Source organism: Crocuta crocuta, unplaced genomic scaffold (assembly GCF_008692635.1).
Source record: "Crocuta crocuta isolate KB4526 unplaced genomic scaffold, BGI_CrCroc_1.0 scaffold197, whole genome shotgun sequence".
In the NCBI taxonomy this organism is placed as follows: domain Eukaryota; kingdom Metazoa; phylum Chordata; class Mammalia; order Carnivora; family Hyaenidae; genus Crocuta; species Crocuta crocuta.
In genome coordinates this window covers 12579769-12603270 of record NW_027532002.1, presented here as the reverse complement: position 1 = coordinate 12603270, position 23502 = coordinate 12579769, and the positions used below count along the sequence as shown (strand labels likewise).

General features: G+C 39.4%; 1 protein-coding gene across 3 annotated transcripts in view; it reads left to right on the top strand.

Annotated features, from left to right (window-relative positions):
- The first annotated feature begins 2774 nt into the window (after positions 1-2774).
- Positions 2775-23502, top strand: part of KLHL7 (kelch like family member 7) — a 59038-nt gene continuing 38310 nt past the window's right edge. Inside the window, exon 1 of one of the 3 annotated variants that reach the window (XM_077775402.1) lies at positions 2775-2847. Coding sequence is in view for 1 of the 3 variants with exons in the window: in XM_077775400.1 (XP_077631526.1) it covers positions 3030-3149 (120 nt within the window). In the remaining 2 variants the exon portion in view is untranslated. Of the gene's footprint in view, positions 3150-6793; positions 6844-23502 lie in introns of those variants that run through there. The other 2 variants (XM_077775400.1, XM_077775401.1) reach the window with 2 other exon arrangements.

The window sequence follows — 23502 nt, the reverse complement described above, 5'->3', positions numbered from 1 at the left end:
GAGAGAATCTTAAGCAGGCTCCATTCCCAGTGTGGAGCTTGATGCAGGGCTCAACACAGGTCTCTACCTGGGGCTTGCTCTCACGACCATGAGATCATGACTTGAGCCAAAATCAAGAGTCAGACACTTAACCTGCTGAGCCATGCTGGTGCCCTGAAATGTATTTCTTATATAATAAGGCTCGAAAGTCAAAATTACTCTTTGATCCATGAGCTGCAGAATGGATGTTGTGTTAGCAAGCATGAAAACCTTATTTTATATCTTCATTAGAGCTCTTGGGTGACCAGGAGTATTGTCAATGAGCAGTCATATTTTGAAAGGAAGCAGGTCTCAACAGTGGGGCTAAAATATTAAGTAAATCATACTGTAAATAGATGTGCCATTATCTACGCTTTGTTTTTCCATGCAAATTTAGTGTAATTATTAAGGGTCATAGGATGTTTGGAATGGTAAATGAGCATGGGCTTCAACTTAAAGTCACCGGCTTCATTGTCCCCTAAGAGAGTAAGTCTGTCCTTTGAAACTTTAAAATCAGGCATTGACTATTCTTCTCTAGCTGTGAAAATACCAGATGGCATCTTTGCCAATAAAAGGTTGTTTAGACTAGATTGAAAATCTGTTGTTTAGTGTTACAACATTCATTAATTGCCTTAGCTAGATCTTCTACATAACTTGATATGGCTTCTACATATTCACCAATTCACCTTGCACTTTTGTGTTATGGACACAGTTCTTTCCATAAATCTCATTAACCAACCTCTGCTAGCTTCACATTTCTGCAGCTTCTGCACCTCTCTCAGACTTCATAGAATTGAAGAGAGTTAAGATTGTGCTCTGGATTAGGCTTTGCCTTAAGGGAATGTTGTGGCTGGTTAGATCTTTTAGCTAGAGCACTAACCCTTTCTTCATGTAAGCAGTAAAGCTGTTTCACTTAATCATTTGTATGTTCACTGGAGTAGTCTTTTAATTTCCTTCAAGAACTTTTCTTTTGTATTCACAGGTTGGCTAACAGTTTGGTACAAGAGGCCTAGCTTTTGGCCTATCTCACTTTCAACATGTCTTCCTCACTAAGCTTAATAATTTCTAGCTTTTGAGTTGAAGTGATAGACGTGCACCTCTTCCTTTCGCTTGAACACTTAGAAACCATTATAGGGTTATTAATTGACCTAGTTCCCATATTGATGTGTCTCAGGGAATAGGGAGGCCTGAGGAAAGAGAGACAGGAAAAGAGCTGGCTGGTTGAATAGCCAGAACACACATATTTATTAAGTTCACCATCTTATATAGGGACAGTTTGTGGCACCCCAAAACAATTAGAATGGTAACATCAAAGACCACTGATCAAGAGTACCATAACAAACATCATCATCATCATAAATATAATATACTGCTAGAATTACCAAATTGTGACCCACAAAGTGAGCAAATGCTGTTGGAAAAATTATGCCGATAGATCTGCTCATCACAGAATTACAACAAACCTTAAATTATAAAAAAATGCAATACCTGCAAAGTACAATAAAGCAAAGCACAATAAAAGGTGGTATATTCTGCAATATGTAAAAGGATTGATTCAACATCAAGTAGGTAATTACTGTTTCTTGTTTCTTTTGCCTTGTTACAGAAGAGTATTCCATCTTCTCAACTGTTTTTCTGCGTTGGAATCACGGATCCTTAGAAGACAGATTTCCATTTCCTTTCGGTTAAAATAAATATTTAAATACAGTCTTGTTCCTCAGTGTCCTAGGGCATTTAATAAAATAAATGGGATTTTCCTCATTTCTAATTTCATGAGGAAAAAATGGTTTCTATTGCCAGGGTCCAGTATACAACCTCAAATATGGACTAGCTAAAATAGAAGATCTGAAACCCTCTAGATTAAGAAAAATAAAGTACACAGAGGCATAACTACATTAGTCTTTTGTAAAAATGGAGGCTTACATGCCGCTTGTTCTTTCATTTGAGTTATTGTATAGTTTGTTCTCAAAAAGAGAAAGCATAACTTCAATAGCGTAAGTTAATTTCCCATAAAACATGTCTCTATATATGCCTATATAGACACACGTAGAAATTTTTCTACCCTCGGGGATATGTAGAAAATTTTCAGAATGTGATACAATGTATCGTTTCTAATAATCTTGTATATTGCCATACACTAGAAAGATTATTATAGTTACAAGAAGTCTTTTCATAAGTTCTAGGATTGAGTTTCGTGTTCCCGTAGAATATTTGGGAAAGACTAACGGAAGATTTCTGGAGCTGACACCTGATCTTCTGATTTCAAACCCTGAGTAAACCAGCCTAAGTAGGCAGGCGTTCCACCTCAGGGAAACACCAACAGAACTGTACGTTCTTGCTCTATGAATCCCAAGCAAATAAATCTTGTGTTCTGTGTAATGTGCCTTTCACTGACAGTACGTGATAATCTTTCATCATTTAACAAGTATATATTGAGCGCCTACAGTTTGCGTCTCTGATGATGCAGTGAAGAAAACACCAAACCTGTCTGTTCCTACGGAGCTTACACACCCTAATGTGTCCTACCGCCTACGTATCCCAAAAATATACAATCTCACCACATAATCTAAATTTATAACGTCCGATTTGGGGAAACGCAAGGGCACGTTTGTCCTTGGGGCCGCTGGAAGTCAAGAATCACGCCCGCGCGGGAGCGACCGAGCCTCCCGCACCGCGCCGCGTCGCAGAGAGCGGCGCTCGTCTGTGACGCGCACGTCCGGCCCACCGCTCCCTTCTTCGCGCCCCCGCCCCCGCGAGCGAAGTGCGCAGACTCCTCGGCGCGGCTCCAGTTCGGTCGGGAAGCCGCTGAGCCCGCGACGTCGCCTCCCGGTGAGTTTCTGAGGGGGCCGACAGGCCTGGTCCTTCCGCAGTGGCCGCGCCGGCAGCAGGGCGCTGCAGCCGCAGTCCCGGCCGCGGTGTTTGGTAAGCAGAAGCCCCGGCGTGCCCTGAGCGTGCAGCCCCCAGCCGCTCGGCCTGGCCACAGCCCCGGGCGTGAACGGAGCTGACGGAGGATGGCAGCCTCCGGGGTGGAGAAGAGCAGCAAGAAGAAGACCGAGAAGAAACTTGCTGCTCGAGAAGAAGCTAAATTGTTGGCGGGCTTCATGGGCGTCATGAATAACATGCGGAAACAGGTACCGCCTTTGTGGGAGTGACGGACGCCAGGGGGGAGGGGGTCCGGGACTCGCGCCCCTGGCTTCTTGGGCCGAAACCGCGCCCGGTGGTGATCGCGACTCTGTCCTCGCCCTTGCATCTGTTTTCGCACGCCAGCCAAGCTGCTGTTAGTAGAGGGTCGCGTTAAACAGTTGTGGAGCAGAAGCGTCTCCTCGGCTGCCGGTGCCGTGTGGCTCCCAAGTCAGACTCCTGGGGGACTCCTGGGGCTGGCATGTTGGGCATCGCGTATCCGTTGTGTAACAGCTCTGCCCTAGTTATCTCTTTGTGAGGCGAGGATCCCTCCATTGGCGAGCCGCCGCGTTAAGGTGTCGTGAGATCTTGTGCGGAGAAGCCCATTGGCACAGCCCAGCCCGAAGCCCCCTCGGAAGGGAGCAGCATTGCTGGCCTGAGATCAGCTACTCTTAGATAAGGATCCCCGCCCCTCGTCTGTGCTCCCCGGGTGGAGCTAGTTGGAGACAGATCTCCTGTACGTGTTAATTTAGAGCAAAAACAGTCACCGATAAATACCGCGCAGTCTTGTAAGGCCCCTCTGCGCCTCTGTTATTTATTAAGAGGAGCTCTTTGTTCTGTCCTTGACGTGTGGCGCATTCATGAAAGTCTTCATGTTGGCCAAAAGGTGGGTGATGAAAAGAACGGATTTTAACGCGGAGAATGTAGACCAGAGAGGTTTTTTGGTGTGTGTGTTGTGTGTGTAATTCCATAACATCTTATACCAGGAAGCCTAGAAAAGTCACTTGGTTACCGTAAGCCTTATTTATAGAAAATACGTGTCTAAGGAGGTGTGGGAATGTTTCTGTTTTGTAACGGTGGTCCTGTTTTTAAAGAAAACAAAAGTAGGGTGTGGGTATGAATAACTGCAAAACCTGGTTTGCTTATCTAGCGGTTTTGATGAGGATATGGACAACAGTACAGGAATTTCAGATGCGTTTGAAGAGACTAGCTTCTGATTTCTTGAAGCAAACTCCCACAGCCGCGATCTTGTCTTTGTTCATCAGCTCCTGGCATGGTGCATGAATGCGGTAGATATATGTCTGAATGCCTTTAAATCTTTCCTGGCTTTTATGCCGAAGTCGCGGGGAATATCTGAATTCAGTATTCTATGTAACTGACTTTAATGTCTTTATTTTTATGTATACATTCAAGTTCCTTTCATGGAAACCTTTTTATATTTGCAGCACCGTTGACTTCAAATTACTGGTGCATTTAACAAGTGTGTGCTTGTAAAGGGTAGTTGAACACAGTTCACCAGTGCTCAAATGTGTTTCCAGCAATCCCCCAAACCCCCCTATCCCCATATAGGTGGTTTCGTCTGCGGACTTCAGCATTGTAGAGCATTGCCTCATTATGTAGATAGGGTGCAACTGGTTTGCAGCATCAGATGTTTACTTGAAGAAGAGGGGATTGTCTGTATGTTTTTAACTCTTTGGATTAAAAAATTGAATTGTATCCATAGATTTAGCTTTAGACTATATTAACCTTGTTTATTCACTGTTAAACTAGAAATAAGATTATTGAAAAATCCGGATTCTGTTACTGTGTAGTAGGAAGGGAAGAATAAATGCTACAACAACCAGAGATCTCTTCCACAGTGGTTCACTGATCTTAATCTGCCAGATTCTCTTCTTGTCAATGGCTTTGAATGTTATTCAGGTATTCTCCAACAGAACTTTCATCAACTTCATGGAATCCTGAATCTTTTGCAAGCAGTGCGTTTCATTTGCAGTTGATATACATTGTACTTGTATTGCTCTGTTTAACATTGTAACATAGCAGAGACTCACCAAGAATGACTGACAAGGGCAGTTGATGGGATTGGCAGAAATAGAAAGTGGTCTGAGCCAGAGGAAGAATGTTCGAATGAGAACCAGTTTTATAACTGTTCTTGTTCTTAGTGAATGTTTTTGTATTGTGACTCTTTTTGCTTCCCATATGACTTTATTACTTCGGGGATCAGGATAATGAGTGCCTAGATGACAAGGACCCCTCTGTACACAGGCAGAAACATTCCTGCAAGAACTTGAGAACACTGTGAAATTAGAATACCTGAATTCCAATTCCTGCTGTGCCATTAATCGGTTTTGTGATCTTAGATAAATATGATTTAGGTCATTTCATCTCTCTGTAACATAGCAGTCAGTTCTATACATAGTGGCCAAGAGGATTGGCCACTAGCCTTAGCTTCTTATGGGGCCTTTTCCTTCATCATCCTTGCAGTCATTTCTAGCCTTTTGTTTTTAAGTAACCTTTCCAATGAAGTATAGAATTCACTAAAAGGATACAAACCATAAATATGCAGCTCACTGAATTATTACAAGCTTTTAACACACCATCAGTAATAAGAAAACGTCAAGAGTACACCAGAGGTCCCCCTTTACACTTTTCTCAATCACTACTCCTCCACTGTTGTAACTTCTATCACCATAGATTAGTTTTTTCTGTTTTTGAACTTACATAAATGAAATCATACAGTATGTACTCTTGCATCTTGGCTTTTTAAAGCTAACATTGTGTTTGTGAGATTTATTGTATCGTTCTGTGTAGCTCCAGTACATCCTCCTTGTACTTAGTATTCCATTGTGTGAATACACCACAATTTATCCACTAGTTTGGCACTATAAAGAAAGACTAGTACTACTTTGAACATTTTGTATATTTTGTATGTGTCTTTCGATGTGCACATGTCTGCATTTCTGTTGGGAAATACATAAGAGTGTAGCTGTGGAGTCATACATTACACTACACTCAGCTTTAATAGACACTGTCCTATAGTTTCCAAAGCTGTGTCAGTTTATACTCATTCCAGCTGTGCATGAGAAAGACTTGCTGTCATCTTGTCAGCACTTGGTATTGTCAATCTTCATAACAGTAGCCATTCTAGCAGGTGTATTGTAGCATCTTATTTAATTGGGTTGAGCACCTTTTTATTACCCTAACTTTTTGTTTAGATTAATTTTATTACCTGATACACCAGAGAGGCTCTACAAAGGAGGGCTGGGTTGTCGTCACTACTGCTCCTATGTTAATGAAGTCTAGGAGACCCTTAACATTTGAGGGATGTGTTTTGAGACCTTCTGGAGTACCACTGTAGTTTATAGTTTCCTCATGTTAAGTGAATTAAAGCATAATTAGAATTTAAAAGCTTATATTAAAGCCCTGTTGAGTATTATGTGAGAGAACCAAAACACCTGATTTGAGGACTGGATGCAGAGCTGTTAACTGGGCTTATTGTTAACTAAAATGACTCAGCTTGTGTTCAATCACTGCTTCAAGATTGTAAATTACTAGTAGTTTTGGTCTTTAGAGTCTCTTGTGAATAATCTAAACCCTCTGAATTAAATCTTCAGTAAGAGAAACACTTCTTGAGCATTTATTTTTTACCAGCTTTGTCTCATTGAATTCTGCTAACAACTCCCAGTTACAACTCCCATCATTTAGACCTTCCTATTCTTAATTCTTTGCTGTCTTCTCCTTTTATCTATCTAGTTTAAGAGATAACCTCTCTTCACTCCCTTTCCAATGCCCCAGGCTTTCTTGACAGTCCATCTTTTTTTTTTTTTACATCCGTCTGGCAAAAAGCATTGATGACTATTTACCTTTTTTGTGCAAGGCTTCCAAGCACAGAGGATACCCCAGTACTGAACAGTCCTCTACAAGGTAAGTCCTAATTTCAACAGGGCTGTTAGTACTGGTGATCAGTCCTACTTTACATTAATTTTACTGTTTTTCTTTAACCTGAGTCCTTTCTCTATATCCTCACTTTCAGTAGGTTATCCCTTTTTTGATATAACAAATAGAAAACATTAGTTTGGAACTATCTAACTTTTAGCTTTCTACCACCAAATCTATGAACCTATTTTGACACATTTTATTTTGCTACAGTGAACAAGCTACCTCTTTTCCTTCTAAAGCCAGTGCTTTCACCTGGGCTTTGACTCCCTCAGCATTAGCCTGGTCAGAAAAGTTACAGTGTTGGTTACTCCGTCTCTGTTGAGCACCTTAAACTTCTCCTTTTCTATTAGACTCTAGCCATCAGCATTTAGTCATGTTTTAATGTCTCTAGCTTTTAAGCCAAGCAACCAAACCAACCCACCGATTCTTAATCTCAATATTACCCTGTAAATAATACCTGTCTTTCCCTTGTTAAAACCAAAAGGTGGGTAAATTCACTGCCTTTTTTTGGCTCACTGTTGATTTATTCCCTTATCTCAGTTTGGCTTTCTAACTCATCCATTCAGATGAATACTTATGGAGACCCACTTCATACTAGGCATTTTGCTAGATTCTGTAGTTGCAGTGATGAGCAAAACCAGACAGTCCCTGTCTTCATGTGGGTTTAGTCTAGTAAAAGAGTGAGACATTAGTTAAGCAGTTACACATACACACAAATGTAACAGTGGTAGGTATTATTAAAGAGAAGAACATAGTACAGTAAGGGCATATAAATGAATAATTTGACCATCAGGAAGATTCCCCAAGAAACTGGTAGATGAATCGAGAGCTGAAATAAGAGTAAGGGCACCTTAAGGAAAAGTCTCTTAGGTAGATGGAACAACAAATGCAGAGGTTCTGAGTCAGAGACCTACTTACCATAGAATGGCAAGTGCTAGAGACTGATTAAAGGCAGTGTGACTGGAGCACAGAACACAAAGGGGAGAATGGTGAACATGAAACTGGAGTAGTTAGAGAACTGCCCTTGCATAGTCTCATAAGTCGTTAGGGGGGTCGCCTTTATCCTAAAACCCCTTCAGATGTGTGGTGTGTGTGTGAGATGGAGGCAGAAAAGTGATCTGTGGGTATTTTTCTTTTGAAAAAGATGGTCCTGATCTGTGGCAAATGAGAGAACTCTCAGAGTGGTTGTTGGCAGACCAAAAAGAAGTTGTTCAGTAGCTCAGTGAAATGGTCCCTTTGACTAAGGTGATGGTAGCAATAGCAATGAAGAAAAGGTGACATATTCAAGATTTAGGAAGTAAAATCAATAGGACTTGGTGACAACTTTCACATGTGATTGTGATGACTAAATTAGATAACCAAATTTTTAAAAAGCATGACCTGATAATAAATACGTTCTCAATAAATGCTATTTTTGTTCCTATTATGATATATGGTGGTTAATTTGATGCTGAGGGATTTAATACAAGTTATCAGTTATGACCTCTAGAATTCTAGAATGCATAACTAGATAGATGAAGAGATTAGTCACCAAGAGGAGATACTGACAAAGAATCAAGGCTTTGCGGAAAGGATTACAGGTTGTATTTTAGATATTTTCAGTTCAGAGTGCCCATGAGACATTAAGGTATATGACGAATTAACTGGTCTGCAAGTTGTGAGTTAAAAGTGTAAATTTGTGGTGCACCTGACTGGCTCGGGCAGTAGGTAGAGCAAGAACTCTTGATTTCAGGATTTTTTTTTTTTTAATGTTTTGTTTATTTCTAGGAGAGAGAGAGAGACAGCGTGAGCAGGGGAGGGTCAGAGAGAGAGGGAGTCACAGACTGAAACAGCCTCCAGGCTCTGAGCTGGCAGTCAGCACAGAGCCCGACGTGGGGCTCGAACCCACGAACCGCGAGATCATGACCTAAGCAAAAGTCGGACGCTTAACCGACTAAGCCACCCAGGCGCCCCTTCAGGATTTTGAGTTCAAGGCCCATTTTGGGAATAGAGTTTACTTAAATAGTGTAAATTTTGTTATTATCTGCAGATAGAAGATAACTTCTTTGTTGAAACTATGGAGAGTCAGGAGTCTAGGATAAAGAATAGAGAATGAGCCTATAAAGAAGGACCCCTCTGCTCCCTCCCCCCCACAAAAAGGCCAGAAAAGTAAGAGGAAAGCGAGAATTCTCAGAATCTGGGAAGAAATTGTTTCAGAAGGAGGATGGCAAATTTTGAAGTCTATGAGAAGTTAAGATAGGATATAGCAACACAGAGGAGTTGTTAACTGTAGTGTGTTGTTTTGATTGGAAGACAGATGGAAGTCAGATTAGCATGAGTAGGATATGAGACCATTGAGACGTTTTTGGAGAAACTTGGCCCAGATGGGAATGAGGGAGTCCAAATGAAGGTTGTTTGGTTTTATGTGTTTAAACTGGGGAGATATAAGTGTGCTTAAAAACTGAGAGGAAAAATTCATTTTAATGTTAGAGGTTGAATGTATATGAGACAGAATGTGTAATTGATAGTTGATTCCTGAGATAAGATCTAAAGTAAAGGTAATTAATCTCTCATGGGAGGAGAATAGTTTCTCTTTCATCAGAGTGGGAAGGAAGAGAGGTTGGAAGAGAAGTTTGGAATCAGAATAAAGGAGTTTCTGTCAGAGGCTTTCTCTCTGAAAAGTAGGAAATGAGATCATCTGCTAAAATGAAGGAGGAATAAGATGAAGTTAGAGGTTGAGGAAAGTAGTTTTTGTGAAGAGTAGAAATGGTATGATGGCTGGTAGTATTTTTGAAGGTTTTTTTTTTTAGGTTAATTATCATGGATTTGTGATTAATATTTATCCTCAACCTGGACTTCAAAGCTGTGTATGACCTGATCCCATCTTATATCAGATTTCATACCACTTTTCTCCTATCCATTTCACTCCAAGCACCTGTCTTCCTTCAGAGCCTGAAATGTTGTATCAGTGCTTATAACTTTTTCCCTCTTACTCATGCTTCAGTTCTTATCATAAATGCCACTTCCTTCCTGAATGCCCTACATTATGTCAAGGGCCTGTATTATATATACTCTATTCCTTTCCTTTACCCATTGATTATCTTTATTAGACAGGTAAACACTTTTTATTTTTATGAATGACTTTGCTCCTAAGCACTAAGTTCCTTGAGGGCAGAGACAGTATCTGTCTTATTCAGTGCTGTATTGCGAACATCTACCACATAGGTGCACAAATATTTGTTAAGTAAATAGTTGATGTCATTGGTATGATTGATAACACCTAGAGATTGAGGGCAAAGTAAGAAGAAAAGAGGACAGGGGATGAAACTCTAGGGAAGCATCAGAAAGTGCATTGGAGATTAAGGTGTGGAAGGAAGAAAGATAGCAGGGAATAATGTCGTTGAAACCAAGATGTAAGTTCCAAAGAAGAGACAGGAGTATCAAATGTAGTAGGGAGGCCAAAAAAAGTGTCCCCTGGATTTGAAAATTAGCAAGTAGAGTTAATAGAGTGGTGGGGGAGGGAGCAGATTTTAAAGACAAAGGAGGGACAGAATGGTGAGTACATGGAGAGGGACCTGTCTCCTCTGTGGCCCAAGCTTTCCAGGATGAGGTTAATGTTCTTTAAACTCCAGTAGTATATACCCAAAGAACACAAAAATGCTAATTCAAATACTAATAATACATGCACCGTAATGTTTATAGCATCATTATACAATAGCCATACTATAGAAACAGCCCATATGTCCATTGACTGATAAGTGGATAACAATACACACACACCGTGAAACTTTATTCAGCTATAAAAAAGAATTAAATCTTGCCATTTGCAACAACATGGATGGAGCTAGAGAGTATTACACATAGCAAAGTAAGTCAGTCAGAGAAAGACAAATACCATATGATTTCACTCATATGTGGAATTTAAGAAATAAACATAGGAAAAAGAAGCAAATCAAGAAACAGACTCTTAACTTTGAAGAACAAACTGTACCAGAAGGAAGGTGGGTGAGTGGATGGGTTAAATAAGTGAAGGGGATTAAAGAATGCACTTTTTGTGATGAGCATCGGGGGTTGTATGGAAGTGTTGAATCACTATTGTATACCTGAAACTAGTAATATACTATATGTTAACTAACCGGAATTTAAATAAAAACTTCAAAAAAATAAATTAAAAAAACCAAACTTGAGTAGTATAAAGTACATACTGCCATCATGATACTTACCACGTGTGTTGAATAAATGAATACAGAGGCACATCTTAAGGGAGACATGATTGTATTAAAATTTCCTTCTGAGGAGAAGAAAGACAGTCAAAATTTGGGAGATGCAAAAACCATGCCAACCCCAGGGACCTCTAGCCTTCCTCTAGAACACTGCCTTCATTGCACCTCAGCTCTGACTACCGCCAATCTGTCTTTCAGAGTTTCAAATCCTAGAGAGAGGATCTGATAGACCTAGTTTGGGTTGAGTGTTAACCTTTGACTCATTGATCTATGCTAAGAAGAACAAGGTCATGTAGCACAAACACAATCTTGAAAGGCTTATTTTATGTACTCCATTTCTGCAGAATGAAGAATTACAAGTTGGGTAGCTACTCCAATGGGCTTGTATTACAAAGATTCATATCATTGAAATAGCTGGCATATTATATATTTTAATACATAATAATACAGCAACTAAATATAATTTAGTTGCATTCTGTTGAACTGTCCAAAATGTGGTTGATTAATATTTGAGAGGCACTCTTAAGAATATGCCATCTCTGCTAAATATCATAAATTCTAGACTCAGTATCAGGTTAGCCTACTGGAAAATGATGTGCCAGGATGAAATGAGTTCTTTTTTAGACTTTGTCTTTGAATTGTGCTTAAATTGAATCACAATTTAATATTATACTGTAAGCTTTTATCATGAAAAATGATTTTAAAATGCCTTTGTATCTTCTATAAAATTTCTTTTAATCCGGGTGTCTTTAGTTACTCATTGCTCTGGGAAACCATATGCTGTATTGGAAATAACATGGCTTTTGGAATCAGAGCTGGGTTTGAATCCTAGCTCTTATTAATTGTGTGACATTGGGCAAGTCACAACTTCTTTAGCCTTTTATGTTTATATCTACACAATAATGATCATAATATTATACTGACATACCTTACTGATGTTGAGGGTAGTGAGAGAGAATGTGAAAACTCTTGATAAATTATTTAATGTCAAATATTGTTGGTATTGTTATCATCACAATTAGTCTGCTGGCATTCTTGGTTACAAGCAACAGAAATGTGTTCTCTCTTAAGTCAAAATAATTTATTGTAAGAACTTCAGAAGCTTATTGGGGCGCCTGTGGCTCAGTCGGTTAAGCATCCGACTTTGGCTCAGGTCATGATCTCACGGTTCGTAGGTTCGAGCCCCACATTGGACTCTCTGCTGACAGCTTAGAGCCTAGAGCCTGCTTCAGATTCTGTGTCTCCCCCTCTCTGCCCCTCCCCTGCTCATGCTCTGTCTCTCAAAAATGGATAAGTGTTAAAAAATTAAAAATTAAAAAAAAAAGTTCAGAAGCTTATAGTGTTGACCACAGGCTGGAAGATGGGCAAGCATGGCAAACAGGCAGCAACCAGGCATTCTCCGTTTCGGCTTCAGAAACCCTGGAGTCCATTACAGTGTAGGTGCAGTCTTGACTACCTGCTGCTGCTGCCATAAAGACAATTTTTCCTCCATCTTTCTGTCATTTGCTCAAGATTCAAAATCCTGAAAGTAGGCATATAATTGGTTGTCCTTAGATTGTTTGCCAGGTTTTGGCTCTGGTAAGTGAATAATAGAAATAACTGACTTTTAGTTTCCATAATGAGTGAGAGTCAGGCTCTGAGAATTGCCCTCTCACCAGGGTAGTTCATAATGAGGAATTTTTCCGGAAATGGGAGCTTAGGGTTCTGATAGGCAAGAAATTGGTAAAAGGGGAAAGATTTATGTAATCTGATGAGAAACCAGAATGATAGGAAATTGGATACTAGGTTGCCAGAATCCATAAATGTCTACTGTGGTCTATACCTCAAGCTGTTGAAAACAAACATGTATGCACTTATTCTCATTCTTATAATTAAAAAAAAAATTTCATCAATCTTTTTCACTTACTATATCTAACTTGAAGTTCAAGATTATTTGGTGATACCAATTTCTTCTCTAGTCATTTCAAGATTCTTAGGCCTAAGTCTTAATAGATTTATTTGATTGTAGAGGGGAAAGTTTCACTTAGTTAAAACTTAGGTAAATAAAAGAGCAAAAAGGTGCCTGGATGGCTCAGTCAGTTAAGCATCCAACTCAGTTTTGGCTTCAGTCATGATCTCACAGTTCATGAGTTCTTGTGCACTGACAGCACAAAGCCTACTTAGGATTCTCTCTATCCCTCTCCTTTGCCCCTCTCCTGTGCATTTGCATTCTCTCAAATAAGCATTTATATATATACATATACATGAGCAAAGATGAAACTAAAATGCAAGCCACATTCATTGTTATTATTTATTTAACATTTTTATTATGCATTGTATTCATGACTTCTTCCTTCACTGCTAATTCCTATTTGTCTTGAGCCAACTCATCAAGGTTCTTTTTCTGATTGGTTCTTTTTCTGATCAGTTGACCTAATCCTTTATTCCTAGGTATCTTGAACCTTTGTTCTTACCTATAAAGTCACATTATTTCATTAACGCTTATTACTAGCTTTAGCAGTACCAGCATTGGGCAGGGATTTGATTTAAGGTATTTATAAGTTGATTAGTTAGCCTGTTGCTGTTTAATGGATGCTAGGGGCACCTGGGTGGCTCAGTCAGTTAAGCTGTTTAATGGATGCTAGCAGAAGACATGGGACTCCTAGATTAGAGACAATAGATTGATTACTCACATTACTCACATGATGCATAGCGTCATGAGCATCTATATGTATCTGTCAGTCCCCTGCCCCATAAGTATCATGAGGGTGACCTGCTGGGGCCCAGAAGGATATACACACAGTGGGTTTGTGTTGTAGCGCTGGAATGAATACTGAGCTTAAGGAATCTGCCATTTTTATAGCAAACAGTAAGCAAGTCTGCTCCTTATTCTTGTGAGGGAGAAAGTATCTCATCTCTTATGGTTGCTTCCTGCCAACATACTCCTGAGAAATGGTGGCCCAGGGAAAAAGTGTCAGGGCCTTGCCTTGTTGGTATGTCCAGGAAAATATATACAAATTCAAGACACCCATAGAGGACTCTTCTCTCCCAACAGACAAAAGTACCCAGGGGGTTCCCCTGAGCTCCAGCTATCTTTTGTCCCATAAAGAAGAGCAACTTGGTGTTTTTTTGTTTGTTTGTTTTCCTTCATTGCCAGGTTCAGACACCTACCCAAATATAACTTTTGTTCTTTTTACCCAATGGCAAGAGGAGGCCAAAATGGCCAGGTCACAGTTTTAACTTCTAATTCTGTGAAAACATGATTCTGTCACTTGGGGTTGAGTCATTCTTCTTTTGGGTCCTCACATCTCTAAACTAGTAGAACCCACCTCCAGAGACTGATTGCTGAGATCAGAAGCAAAATATCCATGAGTGAATCATTAAGCCTAAGAGCGAGGGGAGCTTCTTCCATCCCTTTGTTGCCAGGCTAACTCTGGCTGTAGAGAAATCATTCTGTCTGTATAAATTATGTGAAATCACATCATTTGAAAATGGATTCTACTGCTTAAAAAGTTTGAAAACCACTGTTATAAGGCTTTTCCCTGAAAGGAATAGACATACATTCTGTCTGTCTGTGTGTAGTATGGGGAACAGGGACAAAGGGGCTGGGAAAACATTTCTGACCTTCACCTTACTGAAAGAGGAAATGGGGTTATCTTAAACTCATCTCTCTTCTCTCCTACAAATTTTGCCCAATGAGAGAAGTTCTAATTAAGCTAGAATTTAAGACATTGGTGTTTTATTAATGGTAGGATTGCTCTTTTGAGACTTTCATACTTTTTCCCCCAGATTTTTAGATTCTAATTAGTTAACATACAGTGCAATATTGGTTTCAAGAGTAGAATTCAGTGATTCATCACTTAAACACAACACCCAGTGCTCATCATAACAGATGTCCTCCTTAATACCCATCACCCATCTATCGCATCCCCTACCCACCCAGCTCCCTTCATCAGCCCCCAGTTCTCTATCTTTAAGGAGGCTCATATACTTCTACTTAAGGTAGCCATCTGCCAAGGAGGACAGGTAAGGTGTATCTTGTGGACTCTCTAAGATGGATTTGGGCCCAGCTATCTCCCTCCACCCCCACCACACACACAGGACAAATGAATATGCAAGTTACAATATTTATATTATTGGAGTATATCGGTGTGAGCGGGTGGAGATTACCAACCACTCACCCATCTGTTTTATTTTGTCTCACTTGGCTATAAATCTTTATGTAAACTCCCTGAGTTGAGAATCTCAGAGAGCTGAATAGTAGTATTCAGGCACCAAAACCTTATCCCAGCTCCGGACAGAATGTACTGGACCAAGTAGCTATTAAGTTCTTATTTCCAAGGTTGGTTTTTTTTTTAAGTTGTTTGTTTGTTTTTAACCTGTACAGGGAGCATTTTTTTTTTTTTAATTATGTTGAGAGAGAGAGAGAGAGCACATATGCATGAGCAGGAGAGGAGGAGAGAGAGAATCGCAAGCAGGCTCCATGCTGATAGTAGGAAGCCTGACGTGGGGTTCAGTCTCATGAACCATGATGCTATGACCTGAGCCAAAATTAAGAGTCAGATGCTTAACCAACTGAACCACCCAGGTGCCCTGTGTTAAAGGCATCCTCTATCAATAACTGTTCTTCCATGTATCTTATGCACACCACTTCAGGAAGGTTATTTAAAGTTTTTACTCCAGGAGTGCCTGGATGGCTTAGTTGGTTAAGCATCTGACTTCAGTTAAGCATTTGACTTCAGCTCAGGTCATGACCTTGCGGTCCATGAGTTTGAGCCCCACATCGAGCTCTGTGCTGACAGCTCAGAGCCTGGAGCTTGCTTCACATTCTGTCTGCCCCACTCATACATACTGTTTCTCTCTTTCTCTGTCTCTCTCTCTCTCTCTCTCTCTCACAAAAATAAATATTTAAAAAAATTTTTTACTCCAGAAAGCTTTTAGATGGGTAGATAATCTATTAACTCCAGACTAGAAATTCACTTGAATTTCCTGTCTAAAATTTTTCTCAGCCAAGATGTCATTCATTGCTTTCCAGATTATCTACAGTGAACTAAATGACAGCTTAAAGAACTGTATCTGATTCCATACTAGCAACATAAAATCCCCCAAATTTCACTGTTATGAACCCACTCATTATTAAATTCCTACATCTGTGATCTCCCTGTGAGTTAAAATTAAAGGCAGTTCCAAATATGTGCTCTCCCTTGTTCGTTATACTGCTCAGTCTCAGCCAAAAGGCATTAGCTTAAGTGTTTGGATAGGTTCTGGAACTTTGTTCAGCAGCTGCAGCCTAGGCTATCTTCCATTGGCATATATTAAGTTAGTTTAGCACCTCTAAAGCTGAATTTTTCCAGTGTCAAGGTAGTTGGTGCCACATGTTTTCAGAATGTCAAAGGGTTCTGAGGACTCTTAGCATCATCCCAATCCCCACAAAACTGAAAAGATATGGGCAAATCTCCCATCTCTACAAGAGATGTTGACACCTTACTATGCAGTTCTAACCCACATTGTTGTTCCCATACAAAAACAACAGGAATGTCAGATTCTAAAGAACAGAGAATCTTCAAAGAAAAGGATATCTTGGCTTTTGGCTTGCCTAGGTTGCCAGTCTGTAGTGGCTGTCTATAATTTACAGACTCTAACTCAACTAAGAGGAGTCACTTACCAAGAGGCTAATAGGAACACTTTACCATATAGGGAAGGAATTTCATCTATGCATAATAATGTTTCACTGGCATAGGATACCTTGTACTTGGAGAAATTTGCCAAGGGGATTTGCCTAGCTGCCAGGTCTTCTACAATTCCTCTTTTTCCCCTTTGTCCTGCACACTTAAAGCTTTATTTTTATTTTTTGAACCTTGTGTTCCTAGGATCCCAATGCTGGAATAGTTGAGTTCTGTCCTTTGAGAGAGGGATGATCCACATTTATAGCAGGCACTTGGGCAAAGCACAGTTTGTGGCCTTGCGTTCTCCACAGTTCTGATCCTCCTAGTTCTGCACCCTTGTGTCCCCATTATGATCCTATCCTACTGTGAAATTCCTTGTATCTACTAATCCTGCCTCTTGCAGAGGTCTTTTTTCCTTTCCATTTTTCTCAGCTGGAGACTGGCCTTTGATGGATTCCGAATTCCTCGAAAGCCAGTGGGGACCAACATAGCCTTTGTAGCGTGCTCCTCAGAACGTTACCTTTCCTCCTTATTTGAGTTTTCCAGACCTTGGGAACTCAGTAGTAGCAGATATATTCCTTTCCATTACCTGCATGTGTCAGAATGGGTTGTGTTTCTGTTGTCTGTTTCTTTCAGGCATCCCCAGCCGAGCTGTTAGCCTGTTTAAGTTAAATCTTTTCCTTTCTACATAGTGTAGAGCTAGCATTATTCAGATCAGAATACCTTCGTTACTTTCCTTTCCTTCTGATTTTGGGCCCAAATGTTTGTTTTGCTTCTTCTTCCTCTAGTACCTTTATTGAAGACACTGCCCTACTGGAAACAAAGAGGTGCATGTGTTCAGTATTGAATCAATTACTGCCAACCTTCACCACCCTCAGCTATTCCCAAAGTAATTCCAATTATGGACAAGTTCAGCATTAACATAGGCTTGGATTATGGCTAGGTTATTTAGCTTCCCTTTAATGTGACCTAGTACTCTCCCTTAGAGTCTTATTTCCACAGATTTCCAGATATGTTCCACTATAGCTTGTAGCATTCCTGTCTTCCCATACACACCACCTTGTAAATTATGTAATGGATAAACTACTTTATTGCTGATCTTCCTTTTCCAAAACTTTACAGATCTGTCTGAATTTAATGGAGCCACCTATTTTAACTGTCCCAGTCTTAAAGGGCACTCCTGTAATTATGTTTTTAATTTCTTATCTTTAGTTTTGAAAGAACTCTTAAAATTTTCCTAGAGCCAGGCTTTTTCTGAGAGAACTGTTTTAGTCTACTCCTGAATTTTATTTCTCTTCCTCCATTTTATCTCTTTGGTATGTATCACCTAAATTGAATATATAAAAGCAAAAATAACTCTTTTTTCCTACTCTCATCTTTTAAAGAGCAATTATCCCAAATTGTATATACTTTTCCCTTCAAAGCTGTCCTATGTTTCCGTTAAGGAAGAACATAGGGGGAAAGTCCCCTTTTCCCTCTATTAATCTGGTGTCTAACTTTGGTTTTCTTTCACTTTCCCACTTGTCTTATTATGATTATGTGTGTTTAAATCCACTGCTGTTTTTCTTGCTTTCTGAGCAAATATGATTCCGAAGGTCTTTTTAATTTTTCTCTTTGAAAACTCTTTTTGAGTTTATTATAGCTTTGTCGAGGCTCTTCTAGTATCTCAATCCAAGAAGATTTACTCCCATATAATATGGGCTCCATGTCCCTTTATCTTTTCAGTAATTTAAATCCACCACCCAACTATAGTTGAATCTGCAGTCTACTCAGGGCCATACTCAGGGCCAACTTGAAATCACACTGGGCGGGACTGATTGCAGAACCTTGTTGACAAGCTACATAAACCCAAAGGTTAGTCATTCTCTGGTCCTCTTCTTGGGATACGATGAAGAATAGAATTGGGATAGCTGATTGCATGCCTTATACTAATGCCAGCACACATTGTTAAAAGCTAAAACCTCATACAACGCTGTGGTGCTTACATGGAGCCTACTACATTTTACAGTCCTACCAGGAAAACCTGGAAAGAGAGCAAAATGTCTTTCTACCAACACTTGCCTGAAATGCTTACCTCTTTTGAAGCGAACGTTTCCTAACCAAAGGGCCCTTCCCACAGAAGTCTCTAATATTTGTAGGCCCTAAAGCATTACCAAAATTTCTGCCTCTGTCTATAGTCCTTTGAGTGTCAATGTATTTGGATTTCAACAGCCCTCTTCCACTGTTGGTCCCCAACGTTTGAGGTGAGTTTTGTCCACTTTGGGGCAAAATAATAGAAGAGAATGAACCAGAAGGCCAGGGAATGAACCAGTGTAGGGACAGTGACCTCTTCCTTACTCTTGCTCACCTTATAGACACTCTTCTACAAGTGACAGTGGAGAAAAGGCCTGCACTAAGAAACAGTACTTAGTTTCTCCAGAGGAAGACTATTATGAGAGAGAAATCTAATTTCTCCTAAATGGGTAACAGTTATACTAATACCATTTTTTTTCAATTATCCATTCTCCCATCACATTTTTTTTAAATTAATAGACTTTGTTTTTTAGAGAAGTTTTAGGTTTACCAAAAACTTCAGCAGAAAGCAGTTTCCATTTTCCCTCTCCCCCTCCCTGTTTCCCCTACTATTAACATCTTGCTAACACAAGTATGACACATTTGTTATCATTGATAAGCCAATATTGTTACATTATTATTAACCATAGTTTACATTAGAGTTTTTTCTTGGTGTTGTCCATTCTGTGGATGTTGACAAATGTATAATGACATGTGTCCACTATGTCAGTATCATAGAAAATAGTTTCACTGCGGGGGGGCGCCTGGGTGCCTCAGTCGGTTAAGCATCCAACTTTGGCTCAGGTCATGATCTCACAGTTCGTGGGTTCGAGCCCTGCATCGGGCTCTGGGTTCGTTCATAGCTACCTTGGAGCCTGGAGCCTGCTTTGGATTCTGTGTCTCCCTCTCTGTCTGACCCTCCCCTGCTCACGCTGCCTCTCTCTCAGAAATAAATAAAACATTAAAAAAATTAAAAAAAACCAAAATGGTTTCACTGCCTTAAACATTGCCTGTGCTGAGCCTTCTTACCACATTTTTGAAATAGTATCTTATCATATATCAGATTCCTGTTTAATGTAGATCCCTCACATTTCTTAGGTTTATTTTTCAACATTTAGTTATTTTGTTGTTGTTGCTATTGCTATTTGTTGTTTTCTCATTTGTGTTTCTTGATGGTTTACTGCTCACATATAGGTTAGCTAATTGCTTTTTCGTATTTATCATATTTGTGTCTAGCCATCATATTTTTCATTTAGTTTTTACAAGTGTTAAGTTTATTTGTCTTTATTTTCTTAATGATTTTGTTACCGAAAAACCCAAGTTCAGCTACTTTTGCTTGAAAAGCGAATACTCAAGAGAGGAATTTTTATTGGAAAGGAATATGAGCTTTATTCAGGAGGCTGGCCATGTGGGGAGAAGGCAGACTCTTGTCTAAAAACCAACGCTGATGTTTCTGCCTGGCCCAAAGAGTTTTAAAGGAACTTTAGGGCAGTTAATCAGTAAGGAGAGCACAGTGGCCTGTAACACTTCTTGACTGCATACAGGCTTGGTGCCAGCAACAGACATCATCACAGTGCTGTGAGGTGTGTATTGGTGCCCCAGGGGGAGGGAGGTTGTGAAAGAGGGTTTGGTTCCCAGTCTTCCTAGGGAACAATGTATAACCTGTAGATATACAAAGAAGGAGTAATCACACGGGCTAAAAGTGCTTGCTAAAACTTAAAGACTACTAAATTGGCCAGAGGGGCTGAGGCATCAGCTTCAATTTGGGTAAAATTTCCAGAATAATAATTGAAAAAAGTAGTGACAGCATATGTTTCTCAGATGAGAATGCCTCTTCTATGTCACTGTTAAACATGTTTGCTCTTTTTTTGTTTTTTTAAATATATTTTTTAATGTTTATTATTTATTTCTGAGAGAGAAAGAGCGAGCATGAGCAGGGGAGGAGAAGAGAGAAAGAGGGAGACACAAAATCTGAAGCAGGCTCCAGGATCCAAGCTGTCAGCACAGAGCCTGACATGGGGGTTGAACCCATGAACCATGAGATCATGACCTGAGCCAAAGTTAGACGTTTAACCAGCTGAGCCACCCAGGCACCCCTGATGTTTGCTCTTGATTCACATGACCTTTAGTATACAGACACATCATTTTCTTTATTAAAGAGTATGAAAGGAAATGAATTTTTAATTTTTCAATCTATTGAAGTTTTTCTACAAGATGTTTTTCTCTTTTAACCCGTCAATATGCTGAATTACATTAAAGAATTACTGTTCTTGAACCCTCCTTGCATTCTTAGAACAATATTTGACCAATAATGCTGCTGAATTCACTCAGCAAATATTTTACAGATCTATAAGTAAGTATCTTAAAAGAAGAAAAAGGTGCAAAGAAATTGTGACCAAAATAGCAACTGGTATTTAAAGAAAAAAAGAAGATGGGGCACTTGGGTGGCTTAGTCGGTTGAGCGTCCAGCTGTTGACTTCAGGTTTAGGTCATGATCCCAGGGTCATGGGATCAAGTCCTGCATCAGGGTCTGCATTGAGTGGGGAGCCTGCTTAAGATTCTGTCTCTCTCTCTCTCTCTGCTTCTCTCTCTATCCAAAAGAAAAGATAAGAAAGGAAAGAAAAAAGCAAAGAAGCATAATAAGTAGCCTAAAAGTACATGACATATGTAAGAAACATAAGTTATGAGTAATAAATGTGAAGATTAAATCTGACTTAAAGTAATCTTAGGTGAGAGGTGCCTAGGTGGCTCAGTCAGTTAAGCAACCGTCAACCCAGGTCATGATCTGGCATTCATTAGCTTGAGCCCTGCATTGGGCTTGCACTGACAGTGCAGAGCCTGCTTGGGATTCTCTCTCCTGTTTCTGCTCCTCACCCACTCGTGTATAAGCTTTATCTCAGAATAAATAAAATTTTTTTTAAAAAGTAATCTTAGATGGTGAGAATTTCAAATTAAATCACGCAAATCAATTTATGAGAGACTAAAAATTTAAAAGAAGAAAATAATAAAAAGATGTAACAAATATGGGGGGGATATAAACAAAAAAGCAAGGTTTTTTTTTTCTTTTATCCAATGAACATGTATTGTTCAAAAGGTAGTTTTTGGTTTCTCTTCAGTTCATATAGGACTTGTTACCGTTCGTATTGTCTAACGTAACACAAATCTCTGTCTCTTCTGGGTTTCTGTCTGTGGTTACACTCTTCCCAAGAGGAGTCTCACTCTTTAAGCCAGCCCTATCTCTTGTTGAAACCTATTAATCTACTGTAGTACAGTTAAATGTGCTACTTAAATACAAAAAGTTCCTCCCTTTCATTCCACAACATTAATGTCCAGCTGGAGGTTAATCTTAGAGAAGACTAAATTGCTGTGCAGAGATCTCCCTGATTTCTTTAACTTTCTTCAGTGCCTATTAATCATGCCATTAGAACTCCTGTTGTTGAGTATATATTTTGGAAAGGTTTTTGGCTACATTTCAGTATAGTTCTCCATCTTCTGGAACTTCTGTCAAGCAGCCGTTGACCCCTCCCCCATCTGATTTGCTTGTTGTTCTGTCGGTGTTCTTCTTTCCCTCCTTTCCTTCTTTTCCTTCCACCTTTATTTTTCTTTCTTGCTCTTCGGCAACTAGATCAGTTTCTTCTGGTGGTAATCAAATGTTTGGCTTGGTTTTGTTACCTGGTATTTTTGGTATGGTATGTGGCAAAATCACCTGAGACCTATGCCTACCCTGTACCTCCCCTGACCAAATCAAAGGAAATAAAAATTTAAAAACTTGAGACACTGTTGGGATAACAATGGCTTTAACTGTGAGTAATCTGCATATAATTTCTAAGTAGTAGTCCACAGACCTTATTTTAAAAATCTTCACATAGCTGTAAAAGTGAAATTTTGTTCATCTCTTCCCCAACTGTAAAATATAAATAAAGCCCATTTCTTTTCTTATTCTAAGCATTACCATCTCATTTGTATTTTTATTCATGGAGTAATAAAGTAGAATATGGTGACTTATCCAGCAGAAACTGTATTAATAGTTTTAGTAAGTATTTAAAATTTACAAAATGCTGCATCCTCTGAGCTACTAACCCAACATTTAGATTTGTGATAGATTTTCTTTTACTCTGGTAACATTATTTTCCTCATATTCCCAGTGCCTAAGAGAGTGCCTAACATATCGCAAGCATCAAATTTTCTCTGAGACTACTTGTAGGTTATATCTTTAACTTCATTAAGGAATTGAAATTTTGTTTTTCAAAAAGATGTTTGTTTTCCTTGAAATTCATGTTTAAAGGTTCCAATAAACCTTGATTTTTTTCTTTAATATTTCATTCCTTCAGCATTGTAAGTACGTAATCTAACTCTGCCTTCTTTCAGCAATCTAGAGTGATACTATTTTGGCCTTGGTCAGAAATCACAATTTAAAAGTGGTTGGTATCCAACTCCTGTCAGAAGTGCATTTGAGAAAAGTGTTACTTAAAGAGTGCTTAATGGTCATTTGGTTCACCTTCTCCATATATACTGAGTTGTTTCTGTGAAGACTACTTTCTTGGGAAATACAGTGTGCACATTGTATCTTATCACAAATAGATAATTTTAAAAACCCAGACTGTTCTGTTCGAGAAACCATCAAGAACATTGCTCCTTGTCATTTAGCATCCCCGTATAATTTCACTATGAGAAATACCTTAAGAATTTGTGTCAGGAAAAAAAAAATGATTTCCTTAACAAATTAGTAGAAAACTTTTATGATT